At 44.7% G+C, this 16125-nt stretch overlaps 1 protein-coding gene across 1 annotated transcript; it reads right to left on the bottom strand.

Annotated features, from left to right (window-relative positions):
* Window positions 1–4068: 4068 nt before the first annotated feature.
* T265_13130 (hypothetical protein) lies at window positions 4069–15712 on the bottom strand (the record flags this gene model as incomplete). The annotated part of the gene is made up of 7 exons (XM_009167322.1): window positions 4069–4210; window positions 4659–4768; window positions 5249–5356; window positions 9793–9901; window positions 11394–11492; window positions 13172–13346; window positions 15451–15712. Coding segments are annotated over 7 exons (990 nt in total), but the record flags the coding sequence as incomplete, so codon positions are not given.
* Window positions 15713–16125: the final 413 nt, after the last annotated feature.

The raw sequence follows: 16125 nt of genomic DNA, 5'->3' as shown, positions 1-16125 counted from the left end.
TGTGTTAACTAAAACAAGAGGCGGCCATTGTGCTGTACATTCAGTTGAAGAATACCATAAAATAGAAATTCAGGTGAGTCCTTCGTGAAAACCAAACCGACGCGCAAATGAGCGTGTCTGTCGATATCACGGTATATTTTCATGAAACTACACATAAAGTTGAAGAATATCACAAACGAGTTTCAGGCGAGTCTCCCGGGAAAACCAAACTTGTAGGTAGATGAGTGTGTTTGTCAAATTTCGTGCAACTCAAGTTCAAATAGAACACAAGGTTGATGGAAACTCGTGGACTGCCACTACATGGTGAACCCCAAGAAGGGCGAAACCGGTCGTGGGCTGTCGAAGAGTTTTCATACTTGAATAATTTCTCCCACGAAAATATACTGTGATTTCTCGAATACTGATGAAATTGAAACAGTAGGCGACATGTGTGCGGTACATTCAGCTAAAGGATATCATAGTGCTGTTTTTTTTAAGGCCCGCTGTCATATGTTCAAACCACGAAATTCCCTTTGATGCTCTGGTTGCTTTTTCCGGCGATTCGAACCCATTATACACAGAATTTCGAAAGAACTGCCCAAAGATGCACTGACATCTGCTTGTCGCCAGTTAAGTTATGGAGAACTCTGGGCAAGATGAAATGACCGGATTCCACCGGGACAATTTACTGTAATACAGATCTAAAGAATTTATATAGTGGACACAAAAATGAGTGTACCAAAGAGAGTATTTCACATCAGAAATACGAAATCCAATTGTAAGGAAAAAATGACCGAACCCTGATCTTTTCGTCTGTATTTAGTTGTTTCTTCCTGTTCCTTGTGGATGTTGTGGACCAACTGTCAATTATCCAGTAAAAATTTGTCTCTACTTTGATGGAACCTTGAGGAATGGTTGGCTTTATGTAAGTGATACATTATGGTTTAGTGTCCGCTCAAACTCATTACCATTCGAACGGATATAGTATCTGTTCCATGCAGCAAGGAATGAGGTTTCCTCAAGGCGGTTATTTTATTCCATCATTACTCATGCATTGAATATTGTTGTCGCATCCCCTAGAGCAGGACATGGTCCGTTGGGAGAAAGGGACCGTCCCAGACAACTTGAGTGAATTAATGATAGTACCCAGGTTCAGAGGGTAGGGTAAGTGAATGCAGTAACGGCAGGGCGTCAGCTTGACTCCCATTGCAACAAGACTTCTGGAGTCGCTGATTCCTCGTCTTACGGGAAAACTTGAACCGTGAGCATCAAGCCGGACTTCGACCGGGTAGAGGCTGCGTGGACCACATAGTCGAAGCCCACCAGGTGTTAGAGAGACGTCATATGTGCAGAGAGCCCACAAAATGAATCTTGGCTACAAAGGGTGCATTGGTTAGTGCTTTTAACTGTGCTTCCTCGGGGTTACCCAGAGGTTAATGAACATAATCTGGTCTTGATATTCACATAATTCTGGGTATGATGGGCTTCTTAGAAGCTTCACTAGGCGGTGTGCGGCAAAGGTGTCCAAACTACCCGTTCTTATTCAAATCAGTCGTGGATCAATTAATAGGGCGAATGCTGGAAGCTCTTCAAAACCCTGGTGTTATAATCGTTGCTCATGGGAACTGTGGATATGGATTACGCAAACTACATTGTCCTCATTTTTGAAGGCGGAGCCCAAGTCCAAACTGTTGTGTAAAATGATCGTGCGCTGGAGACATTACAATAAATGGCGGCCAAGCTATGTCAGTAGCGTTTATGCTTTCACTTTCTCTCTAGATTGCCCGATGGAGCGTTTGGAGGTGTCTGCACCTCATGGCGCTTTAGGAGAGCTAGAGCCGGGTCCCCCGCTCATCCACCCCTTCTGTTCTAACACTGAATATAATTAAGTAAAATTTGAGGTTGAACGGGATGGAAGCTTCAGTATGAACACTTGCTGTCTCTGGTTTTGCCTAGTTGTTTAGATGACGCAGAGACACTAAGACTGGATTCCGGACAAGATGGTACTTTTCTGCCATTCGGTATTACAGGCATGCCTAAACAAGCCTGATCTCCGGAATGTCTGAAATGAACCCACTATATTCGTTAGAAACGACCACATTTCACACTGGTCGAATATAGGTGCAAATATGTAGAAAGCCCAAATTTTGGCGAACAAGCCGAGGTTTTCCTTCCACTCCGTTTTGCCTCCGGTAAAAATCAGTTCATACAACCATCATGGCGCAAAACGGAGTGCCGATTGCGGGTCTTCCGGGGAAGTAATAATGGATGGATCGCCTAAGCCAAATGCTAGAGCACAGCAAAATGCAGAGACCAATATTGGAGCCTTAAAGCATTGACAGAGGCCAGCCTTGTCGCCAATCACCTCAAATCCGTAAAAACTCAAGAAGAGGATGGCATTCTTTCCGGAAAGTTTGATAGCAGTGAGTAGATTCATTCTCAACAAATTTTCTAGAAAACGACGACTGCTCAATCGGTTTCAAGCGTTTTTCAACACGATGGCATTCCCTCTTCAAAGTGTATAAATATTACCCATCCGTAATGTACGCTATTCTGTTCCGTTTGGGAGGTGAAGTCTATTTTTTCTTACTAGGGCATTTTTCCTTGAATCCCCGAGAAAGGTGTCAAGCAGTGAGAAGAATTTACCACGGAACCAGTCTCATGGATAATACTGCTAAGATTTTTGCTTCTGTGCTTCTTGAAAGCACGAAACGCTCAAAGAAGACCCAACCAAGGCGGTTTCCGCCCCGACAGAAGCTGTATGGACCAGGTATTCTGTGTCAACTTCCGGGACACTGGGCCAAATTTCAACGATCTGTTTCAGACTTGCGCATTGAAATCGAATCGCTATAGACCATCCTCTTTGACGACGGGATACCAACCAAATTCATTGCTATCACCGGAGCTAAGTGTTTGTCGACGGAAGCTAGAGTCCTAGTTTATGGCGAGGAGAGATTTGAGTTTGGCCTTGCATCTTGTACGAGGCAAGGATGTTCCTTAGCACCAGTGATATTCTTTTGAATGATGGGAAATATATTCGAGCCGAAGTTTTTGATTGTCGATCCCAGACGTGTCAAAATTGAGTTGCTCAGGTCACCTACCGTGCAGGACTCACCGGATTTGCGACCAACACTAGCACGGAAAGGTTCTTTTCCACGCAGCTAAGTGCTCAGCGAGAAAAAGTCCTTACAGGTGGTGGTTGTCCCGGAAATCCACGGTCCATTACCACTGATGCTTAGGACAGTCTGGACAGGATCAGATAAAATCTCCAAATCAGTGATTAGAGAACGCTGCTACATCAGAAAATACTGCAGCAGGGAAAAGAGTTGTTCGGTTGCGTTGCACGGAAACTCAGAAGCGAATTTTACGAACCTAGACTAACTCCTTCGCCTTGCCAGGGGTCATCATCACCATTGGGGCACAACATCAGCTCACAAACACCGATGCTTCTTAGGTGTGCTACTATAATTTATTTGAGGGCCTTATCAAGAAAATGGATGGGGAAGGGACTTCGGGTTAGTCTACCACAGTCAACCCGAAGTGTTCACACCTCCAGGCATTCAATCAGGCAATTTAGACAGAAAATAACAAGAACGCTACTGACATCGGTCAACAGCCACATCTTGCAGCGTCTCCAATCAGACCCAGTGGGGGTCACACGGCCCTCCATCTTGGAAGGCTAGTAGCACCGGCAATACCCAGGCTTTTCGTGATCGGTTTTATTCCCCTCTGCCTGGTCAAAGGTTGACCACATTTCTGCTTGCGCCACTCTGAACTGGGCGCTGGTACCCTTTTTAGCGAATGATTCTTCAGAATGCGCAATATATGGCCCAAACGATGCAGCTTCTGATGCTGGATGTATTTTTCAACTGAAGTCCGCGTTTCAAAACCGAACGCTCGTCTTCTAGCTGTCTCGTTGAGGAATTGCCGACACTAGCTTGCATGTGCAACGGTTCATCATCATCATCAACGGTTGTTGATGACCTGAAGATGTCGCAGTTCTGCGGCTCGACCAGTCTCACAGTAATATAACATAACAGCCTATAATCTAGCCTGATACACATGTCCTTTGAGATTCAAGGATATCTCACCATAGGCGCCTCAAATTAACAAATGCAGCCCAAGCCTTACAGATTCGTGCATTTACTTCATCTGTAACACCGCAGTCGGAACTAACACAATTTCCGAGATACGCGAAACGCGGCGCAAATTCGAATAACCCCTCCTTAGTCTATAAGTGGCGTGTTGAGTGACCGCGCGTCCAGAAGCATGACTTTATACTTTGTGGGCACAAAGCACATGCGAAAGAACGGGATAACTAGTCAGTCCATGCGCCACGGGGTGCGTCGCTTTTTTGGTGCGTAGATGAGAGCCTGGATCAGTACCGTCAAGCTGGATATGGAGTGGGAACGGTCACAAGCTAGCATCATTTGGTGCTGGAATCGGATTTGCCACCACAGACCCAGCATGTAACTGCCATTCGTGAGCAGCAGCAGCAGCAGTACGGTACATCAGCGAAGTCGACTCACTCGGCCACAGGAGAAAGTAGCCGCGAAAAAAACAAAACATAAGGTTAGTTAGGTCTAGGCGTTAAACAGCATCCAGATGATCGTACGGTCTTCCTGCTTATTCCACTTAACGTTGATGCTTTGCTATGCAAAACATTTTTATGGTCCAACAGTACTCGAAATACGATCTGTTCGATTATTCAGCTGTGGCACCCTTTTGGTGCCTAGCTTCCATGTTACCAGGAAGCACGATGGTTGGTATACCGCCAGATTGCCCATGCCTAGACAGGGGAAGTCGAGAGGTAGAGGTCGGTTTCGAACCACCGACCTTCCGGTCAGTAGATTCGCACTCTAACCACTTGAGTTATCTCGCCCCACTCGAAATACGTTGTTCCTTGATTGTTAAAAGAACAGGTTATCTTATCCAAAACGAACTTCATTACTCACTAGAACATAATCCAGGATAAACAACAGGGCCATGAAATACGGGCTTGGAATCCGACGGCACTAAGTATTCACTAACAGAATAAAAAGAGTATCATCCTGTGCCACTAATGAAGCAACTGAAAAAGACATGGATAGATTGTGCAGAGATCATTCACTGAATTTTATTGTCAAGGGAAATAATGAATAACAGAACAAGGTAATGGAGGTAGTTAAAGTACCTCGGACTAGATAAACACTAAACGAGGCTCGGCAGGCGACTGACAAAGCCCGAAGATTGTCAGGGGATGGAGACTTCCAAGTTCACTTCTTCTTACCCTGGTCAGCCACACGTCCAATAGCAGCAGCAACGGTGGCCTCGTCAGCAAGATAGTAATGCTTAATAGGTTTTAGATCCGCGTCCAATTCGTAGACCAGAGGAATACCTGCAGAGGAAAGTGTTATGTTATACGGTAATGTGAACTTTTCGTAGGGCACATGTTAAGTGTGCGGACCAAAAATTTAATTATTGTGGGGAGAGGGAGTCACTACCAAAAACTCAGACTCCCTGACACTATTGCTTGCCGCGCTATGTTTGTGCATTTGCGTCCACCGACAGGACATTCATTCATTCATGGACACTGCAAAGAGTTGGAACGACAAGTCAGCATAACCAATGCTGTTTCTTGATTTCTCGAACAGCAAAGAGAAGGGCGGTTACCAGCGTTGTACCGACGGCGATCACTTCGCCCTCAGCAATCGACTGGTAGGCAATATAAAGCCGATGATGTGCACAGTGGATGGCAATCGAATAATATTCAACTGTTCAGTGGTGGCACTCTTTTAGCCGTTGTACAACTCAAACTAAACAAGGGATGTATCTGCCTTATTACAAAAAAGCTGAGTTCTGGTGAGGGAATTAGTGTGATTATTGTGTCATATTAGGACCACTTAACTGACAAATTTCCAAAACTAGTCTACATTTCCTAGTGGGGTAAAGCCACCATACCAACCCATTTACCTCTACCTTGTCTAGCATTTGGTCAGACAACTGAGTGATAAGGAAAATAACAGCCACCATAACAATCACCGATGGGTACGGGTGCCCCCTCCCCGTGTGTCAATTGCTGGTGCGCGTTTGGCGAGGCCAAATCCGTAGATACTTTGATGTCTCAAGTGCTTTGGATCCAGTATGGCATGAAGACTTGGCCTCTTGAACTGGTGGTGGCCCCAAATATGCATCAACACACTGAATACCGATCTTACAAACATTAGGATTTGGGGTTTCGGGAACGAAGCTACACTCGAGCCCACCAAATCCACTTATGCTTCTCGCTATCACCGCAATTCCGATGCCAACCTCCCACCTTTTGTTGAATCTAGCGCAACCCTTCAATCATCCCAATGCTCCGTTTTCGAACGATCTCACTTGTTCTCCGCCTTAAAAAACTTGTTTCTTTTTTCGTTCTCCCAAATATTTCCTCTTCTAAATCCACCTTACTATCGAATATTGCTGCCATATTTGGGGTGGTGCCCCACATTTCTGCTACACTTAGGTTCGTCACTGTGTTATTTTTCAAACCATGGGAATATTCAAGCAATTACGGGAACGCAAAGATCCACCGGTGATTAGAGAGCTAAATCGTTATTTGGGCTTCAACACCAGGCATGCAGAGACGACCGCTTCTATCCAATTCCTCGAGGGATGCATCAAACTCGGTCAATACCCAAAAACTTACTGGAAACAATTACGTAGAAACCGTATCTGACCCGATGACGTCTCGCTAAAACGACATGCACGAAGTCAGCTTGATACACTGTACGCACAAGCGAGCGAGTATCAACGACTGGCCAACCAAAGGCTACACATTGTACAGGATCTCTTAGACGACGAATGTCAGGAGTTTACACCTTACGTTAGAAGTACTGCTACAAAACAGGCTGATAGGAAAACATCAAATTAAGCAAAACCCTGAGTGAGGAAAAACCGCGAGTGAAATTCCCCGCAAATCCTGAGAGGTACGTATACAACTGCTCCAACTTTGTTATCGATGAAACGCTTTTGGAGGTCCTATCACTAGGGCCAAAATTCTGCTGCCCGCGCCGTAGAGATGACAAATTAGCAACCGAGGTGCAATTCGAGAACCTATTTGACCAGACTTCTGGCCTGTTCCCGACCTCAATGGCCAACTTAGACCGCCTCAAATCCGATTTGGTCAATTGCAGCTATCAATATAGCCACGCCAGGTTGGTTCACAACAGTCCTCTCACAAAGAAACATCTAGACGAATTGAAAGCCTTACGAACGAGGAGTGATATACTGCTAACAAAGCCCGACAAAGGAGCCGGAATAGTACTTATGAACAGGGATGACTATCTCAGAAAAATGATGCAGATCTTGAATGACACTTCAAAATTTAACAACGAACAAAAGGCAAAAGACCAGACTCAAGCAACTGAGACAAAACTAACAAACTGTGTGAAGCGCCTGAAGAATGAAGGCTTGATTTCTGAAGTTTTATTCCAACGCCTGAAACCTGCCGGTACCACAATCCAGCGACTTTATGGATTGCCTAAGGTTCACAAGAAAAATATTCCGTTGAGGCCGATTTTGGATACATGTAATTCACCACATCACGCAACTACCCTATGGTTGGTCGAGATTTTAGAACCCGTACGCCAACATTTATGCCAATATAGCCTCCGTGACACTTTTAAGTTTGTAGATCTGATAAAAGACTTGGATATTGGTTCCAAAGTTATGTGCTCTTTTGACGTAACTTCCCTTTTTACCAAAGTCCCACTCTTAGAGACTATAGATTTTATCTGTGGTTACATTGACTCATCAGATTCGACACTCTCAATCCCCACCACCGCATTAAAGGAGCTACTCCTTCGGTGTACTTTCAACATACAATTCCAATTTAACTCTACACTCTACCGACAAATCGATGGAGTCGCCATGGGATCTCCTCTTGGCCCCTTGTTGAGTGACATCTTTATGGGCAAAGTGGAGCTTGAGCGATTGAATGGGGAGATTAAACGCACGCACTTTTATCGAAGGTACGTAGACGACATTTTTATGGTGGTACCAAACCGTTCCGAAATGGATGCTCTCTTGACCAACTTCAACCAGGCACATCCCTCTATTCAATTCACTTTTGAAACTGAAAGTGACAACGCTTTCCACTTTTTGGACGTTAAGTTAGTCAGACTCTCCATGGGGTCAATTCAGATATCTGTCTACAGAAATCCCACGTGGACGGGACAGTACACAAACTTCCTGAGCTTTGTGCCACTGAGGCGGAAACGAACCCTGATTCAAACTTTAACGAACCGAGCGAAACGTATTTGCTCTGCTGATACACTGGACTCCGAACTGCAGCACATTGCTAACGTGCTCCGGAGAGGCTTATAACCAAGAATATGTCCGACCGCCCTATCCAACCGCCTATCACGACCGTTGGAAAGAAGCCAATATACTTGAGTCTACCGTATAAAGGCGACCTGTTGGCGGACATAGTCAATCGCCGCTTGTTTCAATCCTTACAACGCACGTTTCCGGCTAGAACTCTGCGGTCTTGGTCGACAACAAACCCTTTGATCAACTTAAACCTCAAAGACAAGATGCCAGTCCTCACCCAGAATATGGTTGTATATTATTTCTCCTGCTGTTGTTCGGTGGAGTATGTTGGGCGCACGACACGGCAACTTTCTAAGAGAATACGTGAGCACCTTTCTTACCGGAATACCACTAACCTCAACAGTTCAGCCACCTGATTGACACCGGGCACGTAGTCATGCCAAATGAGTCATTTCAAATCATTTACCGCGTGCCAAATCGACTACCAGTATCTATTCAACGACGTTGCTTGACAACGGCCGAGGCAGTCGCTATACGCCTGCGAAACCCGGTACTGTGCTGTCAAAAACGTTTCGTACGAACGCTGAGTCTGCCTTGGTCGTGTGACACGAATCAACCGGCCAAGTCACTCAACAGCCCTCTTCACTGTCTCACAGCATCCAACTAGATGCGAAATGGGGGGGGGGGGCGCAGACAACCAATCGTTCGTGTCTCCACGTTTTTGCATTTCACTAACCAATCTTCGTAGCGTATTTCATTTTTCGCTCTTATTTTAACCATTAGATATGTACTGACCTGAAGACAAGATCCCGAAAACATCAACGTTCGTCACTGTGTTATTTTTCAAACCATGGGAATATTCAAGCAACTTAGGTAGTTTCCAGTAAAAGGTTGTAAATCTGGTTGACCCACACTCATTGATGAAATAGCTTAAACTTCTCTTTCATCTCTCTACTTACCCCGCTATTTCATCGCTACCATTACGATTAATACTTCGCTGAACTCCAACTCTACCCCGTTTCCATGACCGTTCAGTTGACAGACTCGCATGTGCCACTAAAATCACCCACATCAAGTTTCAGGGCATCCTTCGTTACTACAGGACCGTTCACCTTCAAAATCTCCCTCCACTTTATGACTACAAACTCTTATAATCTTCAATAACTCAGGTTACTGTTGAACTACACACACCTTCATGATACTAAACAGCTGTGCCTCATTCATAGGTAACAGATTTTCCACATTTCCTGGTAGTCAGTCAGGCTGCATTGGATGTTTCGCGTTTTTATTCGATATCCATCATTCTTATAGGATATCTCTGACTATGGGTTCTCTGTTTCCCTGCAAACTACTAAGTGTGCGACGAAAACAATGAACTGAAATGAAAGGAACTGCTGTGATGAGACGGTCAGTAGCTTCAGACCAACAAATGATGCTCACCAAACGCCACATCTGACGCGCTCATAGTACACACAAGACGTCGATGTGGTGAAATCAAGGGAGTAAGAGAGGACTTACCAGTTGGGATGTTTAACTCAACGATATCCTTGTCCGGAATTCCGTCCAAAAATTTGACAAGCGCGCGCAAACTGTTCCCGTGCGCAGCAATCACTACACGCTTGCAAGACTGGTGTGGAAAAAAAACACCAGCAAAAAGGTGAAAACGTCCCTGACTATTTCTACCTGTTGAGAAGCCACTTGTGGGTAAGACTTAAAAATACTGTCTGTAATTCGCCAACAAATACTAACAGTTTGTTCTGAACTCGGTCGAAGCAAATTGCGAGCAATTTCTATGTCCCTACCCAACCGGTTGTAGGTATTTGATGAGCCACATTTTTCCCAAAATAAGCCCCAACTTGTATTCAAAAATGAAAGGAACGTATGCCCCGCGGCTTATATACAGCATTACTCAACTATAATAACCCAACCAAAAGAAACAATACACTCAGTATAGTTTCCAACTAGTCCTCGTTTGCAACGACCTATTGTACGGTGCCTTGAACGAAAGAGCGCGGACGAGTAGAGACACTATCTAATTTTGGGACAATAGAATATAGTGGTTGGCAAATTGGGCTTCCAATACCAGAGCAACAATTCCTACGTCTGTGACTTGGTTCCAGTGGAGATGCAATGGGAAAGTTTCCCCCGGAAATACTAGGTATTCGGACACATTGAGGTGATCCGAAGGTGATTCGAAACCCAGCAACTGGGTATATGTTACCTCACTCAGAAAGTCGGGTAGGTGCATATAAAATAGTTATTCATCTTCTGGAAAGACCGGGAGAAAGTGATGGAGTGGTTCAGAAGAATGGGAGAGGGGGTAAGCCATTGAAGATGTGAAACATTTATGCGGATATTCTACAATGAGGTCGCTATTTAGATATGCTCACTATTTAGCACGAACTGGGTTGAGTTTTACATTCAGAAATGTATCCCCACTTAATGCCAACACAATCGTCCGGTCATGCGCTAGCTCTTCGGCAGATTGTATGACCCGATGAACTGCAAGTTACGGCGGCGACGAGTCTTGTGGTATTGGAGCAGTTGTGAATAGATTTAGCGTCAGTGAAAATGAGGACTGGCGGGGCAGACTGTATAGCTTACGACGAGAGTGAGACATGGAGAATTTATTCTCAACTGCTTAACCTGTTACGTTAACAAGTAACACCAACGATCACACAAGCCTATTTCGACCATACAAACGTGTCAGTGCACTGGTTTATATGGATGTTTGTCAGTCCTATCAAAGTTATCGCCTTCAGTAGGTAGCTATCCAGTTCCTGAACTAACCAAGGCTTGGCATGTCCTACACTCTCCTTTTCCGGTGGTCGAAACTGTAGCGGCTGCAACCAATGTGCCTGTGGCACACGGTTTATAGAAGATAAATTGAACTGAAACTGGCTTAGTTGAGATGCCCCATAATTCTTCGTGTGTGCACATCGATGTTTTTCTTGGTCAGAAGAGAGATTTTGCATTAGGGGGTTTCATGCATACACTTGTCGGTAAACATGTAAAGTAGGAAAAAACATCCCCACCTAACGCCGAAAAAAAACTGCTGGTAAAAGTGGTGATAAAACAATTTCAACCATGAATGTCCCCTGTTTAAAGCAGACGCTTACTTTGATATCAGGGACGATTTGATCAAACCAACAGGGAAGAACTCGCTCCACGGTATCCTTCAAACACTCCGTGACTGGGATGCACGCGGTGTGCAGGTGCTGAAGGAGTGAAAATGATAACCAAATCTTTACCATAATAAAAAAGCTGATGGAAGACAAAACAGTTTAAGTGACAGTGTTTTGAGGAACTATAGAATAGTCTGATATAGTACAGCAGTATAGCCTGCCAACTGTGGTGATATTTCAACCACTTTAAGCATTGATGACTACGCCTACGTACTCGGCGAACTAAGTGCAGGACCGACACCCAACTTCCAATCGCTCAAACGGATAACAGTAACACATTCTCGCCGTAAATTTGAGCAAACATTGAATGATGAACGTATCCGATTGGACATCAAACAGCAACTATACGGAGCTCTAGAGGATCGACTGCCAAAAAGAAACAGAATGTAAAGCCGCCCAATGAGAAGACTGCTCCGGCGTAAACCCGGAGCGATGCTAGTTTCTGATTGCAGGCCATCGAACATAAAACTAGTGGGCGCATCTGGGACGCTAATGAGTTGCTCATAATAGGCCACATATGCTAATCCTGTTACCGATGAAAGGCACTCCAGAAAACCCCATTTCGAAAGGCTTCTACTTGGTACGGTGTATCTACGAAGAAAGCAAATATTTTTTGGCAGTTAATTTTCAGAGAGGTGCTGAATAAGAACGTTGAGTATCGGGTTGAAATCGGGTTCCAGCACACTAATCAACTTGGGCTCGTTTACACATGGAGTCGTTGCTTATCTGGTTTATACTGACGAGGCTATATTATATGACTCGCCACGACGGGGCAGACAACGAAAAGATTTTGGCCGTAGTTACTGCGCTGACAAACTGATGACAGCCGCACAAACATGGCTGAAAACTACGTTAAAAACGCCACCGAGCGTCAAGGGAAGCATTTAGTACCATAGCACTGAAGGCGCATCTGGACAGACAGTCGTACACTCTTGGCAGTTGATCGATCCAACTGTGAATGGTGTACTGGATATAGCAAATTTCTGCTATCCATTCAAAGGGCGGATGAACCGGAGAAAAAAGCCTATGAGACAATCACAAGCATTAGATATCATGCGGTTTGAAGACCAAATTTTCAGGTCAGGGCTCTCAACGTCCTAAATATTATTTTCCTACTCTAAGATAAGTAATTATACGCAATAACCAAACCAATTACTTAGTACCGGCCATTGACCGGTATAGCGGATTCTTAGAAAACCAATGGTAAAAACGAAAATAACGATACTAACAAGATAATACTGACGGAGACCGTAAGGTATGAATGAGGCAACGACCATAAACGGATGTTGCGGTCTGACGTGGTCGTGTTGAACCATCACAACATATCGGAAAACAAAGGTCAATGGATCCATAGATTGGTAACCAAACTGTTCCCAGACGAAATCTGACGTCACTGGCGAATAGAGTTAGTAGCGAATTAAGCTAACTGGGGACTCAACTGAATCCAGGTGAATGTCTTGTTTGAGACGTGTACAAATGGATGGGCCTTTGACCTAATTTGCAAGTGTATCCCTCCGATTTCGTACGCATGTGTTCACATAAGTCATAAGGTTGACGGAAACTCGATGACTGCGTCTATCTAATCAACCCGAAGAAGGACCAAACCTATTGTGCTATCAGAGTTTTCATCAGTAGTGTGAACAGTGCCCCCGTCAAGAAACTATAAGGCATATTTAAGTGGATGCATGTTATGGTTCGTCCGATGCACATACCGCATATTTAGCTTCGTTTCCAGGCCACCTGGGATCACTTGTCTGCAAGGCGGGAGGCGGAATATCGTAGGCGCGACGCCAAATTTTTACTTGCTCTTCCCCATGCTTCTCAGCAGTCTCCGACTTATTCAATCCTTGTAATCCGCCATACATACGCTCATTGAGACGCCATGTTCTGAATGAAGGGAAACAAGTTCGAAGCATTTAAATGTGACAAAAATCACGGAGACACCTGAGTAGGCATCTGTTGGCACATTACCGTTACCAGTTGCACATAAAGGTAGGATGATCCACCATGGAGAAACCTGAGCAGGTATCCGTTGGCACATTACCATTACCAGTTGCACATAAAGGTAGGATGATCATATAGAAAATGGGACGCCGTTAGGGTACGATCATGTGCATTAGAGATAATCAAGGGGGTGTACCAAACGACCGAAATGTGCAGCTTAACACGAGTTCTAGGTAAATGAGACTCCCATCTTTCAGACGTTAGGATCTCAAGTGCGGTTCCGAAGAACCCGACGAGTATGGACCGCGAATATTTATTGGCGATGTAAGAATGAAGAGCACATGGAATAATCCGAATGAATGGATCCAATTTCAAGGGCCATCTGGAACTTCACTGGTTGCACGGGTGCTGCCAACCCAAAACTCTCGTCAAACGGAAAGTATGAAAAAGCATGAGTTCCAAATTTAGGAGACACCCGGTAAAGGACCGGAAGTAAAAACACGAGAGAAAAGCAAACCCTGTATGGTAAAAGTTTAACCATCCGTTAAGAATGGGGAAGTGCAGTTGGATCCGACAATGGATACCATTCAGCCTCAACAAACGACACAAAAGCATGTGAACATAGTTTCGACATGTAAGCCACAAGGCCCCCGATCGATCTGTTTTTACTAGTTCCCAATAGTGACCACTAGGGGTCCACGGTAGTAGCGGTTTAGGAATCACGGCTAAGCGACATTACATCCCACTGTCCTTGACAAACAGGGTTTGTAGAAACGGGATAATAAATATTGGGATTAGAGAGACTGCCTCCTTTGGAAACTGGGAAGTGTAAAATCCAGATCAGGGCAAACGCATGAGTGGCGGAAGAACAAAATACCTAAAGATGATAAATGCAAGTTCACCTGACATTTGAAAAAAAAACAGAGGGATGTCATCCGGCCCTGAAGGTCTAAAAGCATTAGGCGACCGCGGAGCATCGCGGACTTTTCGATATGAAAAATAGCGAGGAGGCGAATATTTACCTGAAGGAGAAAACATATTGTACTAAATTACAACATCCTGACGATGGGTGAGTTGTCCCTGTTTATTGGCTGGTAGTTCCAGAATACACTGCTTGGGGGGAAAAAACCAGAGGGGATGTCATCCGCCCTGAAGGTCTAAAAGCATTAGGCGACCGCGGAGCATCGCGGACTTTTCGATATGAAAAATAGCGAGGAGGCGAATATTTACCTGAAGGAGAAAACATATTGTACTAAATTACAACATCCTGACGATGGGTGAGTTGTCCCTGTTTATTGGCTGGTAGTTCCAGAATACACTGCTTGGGGGGCACCGATGGATAGAAAAGTGAAACACATGAAAAAATACAATGATTGAAAGGGTCAAAAAAACATTACAATGGGAGGGTCCGAAGAAAAAGGTAGAGGGTGTGGGCGCTGCCCGTGCACATCAGAAATGGAGAATGGAAATTAAGCTGAGGGAGATCAATTAAGTGAGTCATAGGCAAACGGCACACACCCGTACCAGCCAAAAACCAGCGATCCTAGAACGCTGTAAATGTGAACGGTGGTATTCAGTCGGTCATTTTTACAAAGGCATAGGGGGAACCACACAGTGGAGACGAAAATACGAGTTATTAATGGAGGCGAGTGGCGATAGTTGTAGCAAAGCTTCGAATAAACAACCTGCTTGGTACGACGAAGAGGGTGATGCGACTTAAGATATAACCGCCGGTCTCACCTGGTTGACCGTTATTACAACACCGTCAAAGAACCACGTATTGGAAAAAAGAGTTGTTGAGGTCCTGAACCATAGAGCCTGTTTCAAAAACCTGGTAAAAAACAGTGACGGTCGACGTTAAAGTCGACCAATCTGTGCAACCGCGAGGGTGAAAACACCGTTTGTCAGACTTTTACTCAATCACTAAACCCGTAAGACTATGTGGCCGCCGCAAACGCACGTTCTGGTACATCAGTGTACGTAATCGGGGTGGGCAGCTTAGTATAACACCGAGGGTGATATGAACAACAACGGAAGAGTAACTCACTTGACAACAGGGATCCAATGCAGATCAAGTTCGTCCAGCACGAGATTCAGAGTTTTTATCGCCCGTTTCAACAGACTCGTGTAAGCAACATCGAAGGAAAGGCCACTAGTCTTGATCATTTGGCCCGCTTGCTTGGCCTCATTGACACCTTGAAGCGACAAGTCAGCGTCATGCCAACCACAGAAGCGGTTTTCTTTGTTGTACTCGCTTTCTCCGTGCCGAATCAAAACGATCTTATAAGGGGCCATATAGTTTGTTTTGTCTTCAATGAAGAAAAACAATGCAGGCACATGTAAACGCGGGACCCAACCACCCGAAAAAATAAACAATAGGAATGAAACATGTTCAGAATGCCATTCACTCTAGAGTAACGTTGATAGTTGTTTCACTTGAAATGCAACGAGTCTTTGCCTTATTAGACTAATTTATATAACTAATCGTTTTAGTATACTATTCTTACTGTGCAGTTTGGTTGGGTTTTGGCGTCAGAATAGGACATCGACCGTGGAGATAATACACTGTCAACTTAACCACATAGGCTACAGGCGTTTTAGAATCACTGGGATGACTTAGTTACTGTGCTGAGTACGGGCAAATAAGTCGGTTGCCCAGTAACGGGACGATGTATTATGATCACACTGTAGTGGTTAGAACTGATGCATCCATCTATGAAGA

Source organism: Opisthorchis viverrini, assembly GCF_000715545.1.
Source record: "Opisthorchis viverrini unplaced genomic scaffold opera_v5_38, whole genome shotgun sequence".
NCBI lineage: Eukaryota > Metazoa > Platyhelminthes > Trematoda > Opisthorchiida > Opisthorchiidae > Opisthorchis > Opisthorchis viverrini.
This window is presented reverse-complemented; position numbering and strand designations above follow the sequence as displayed.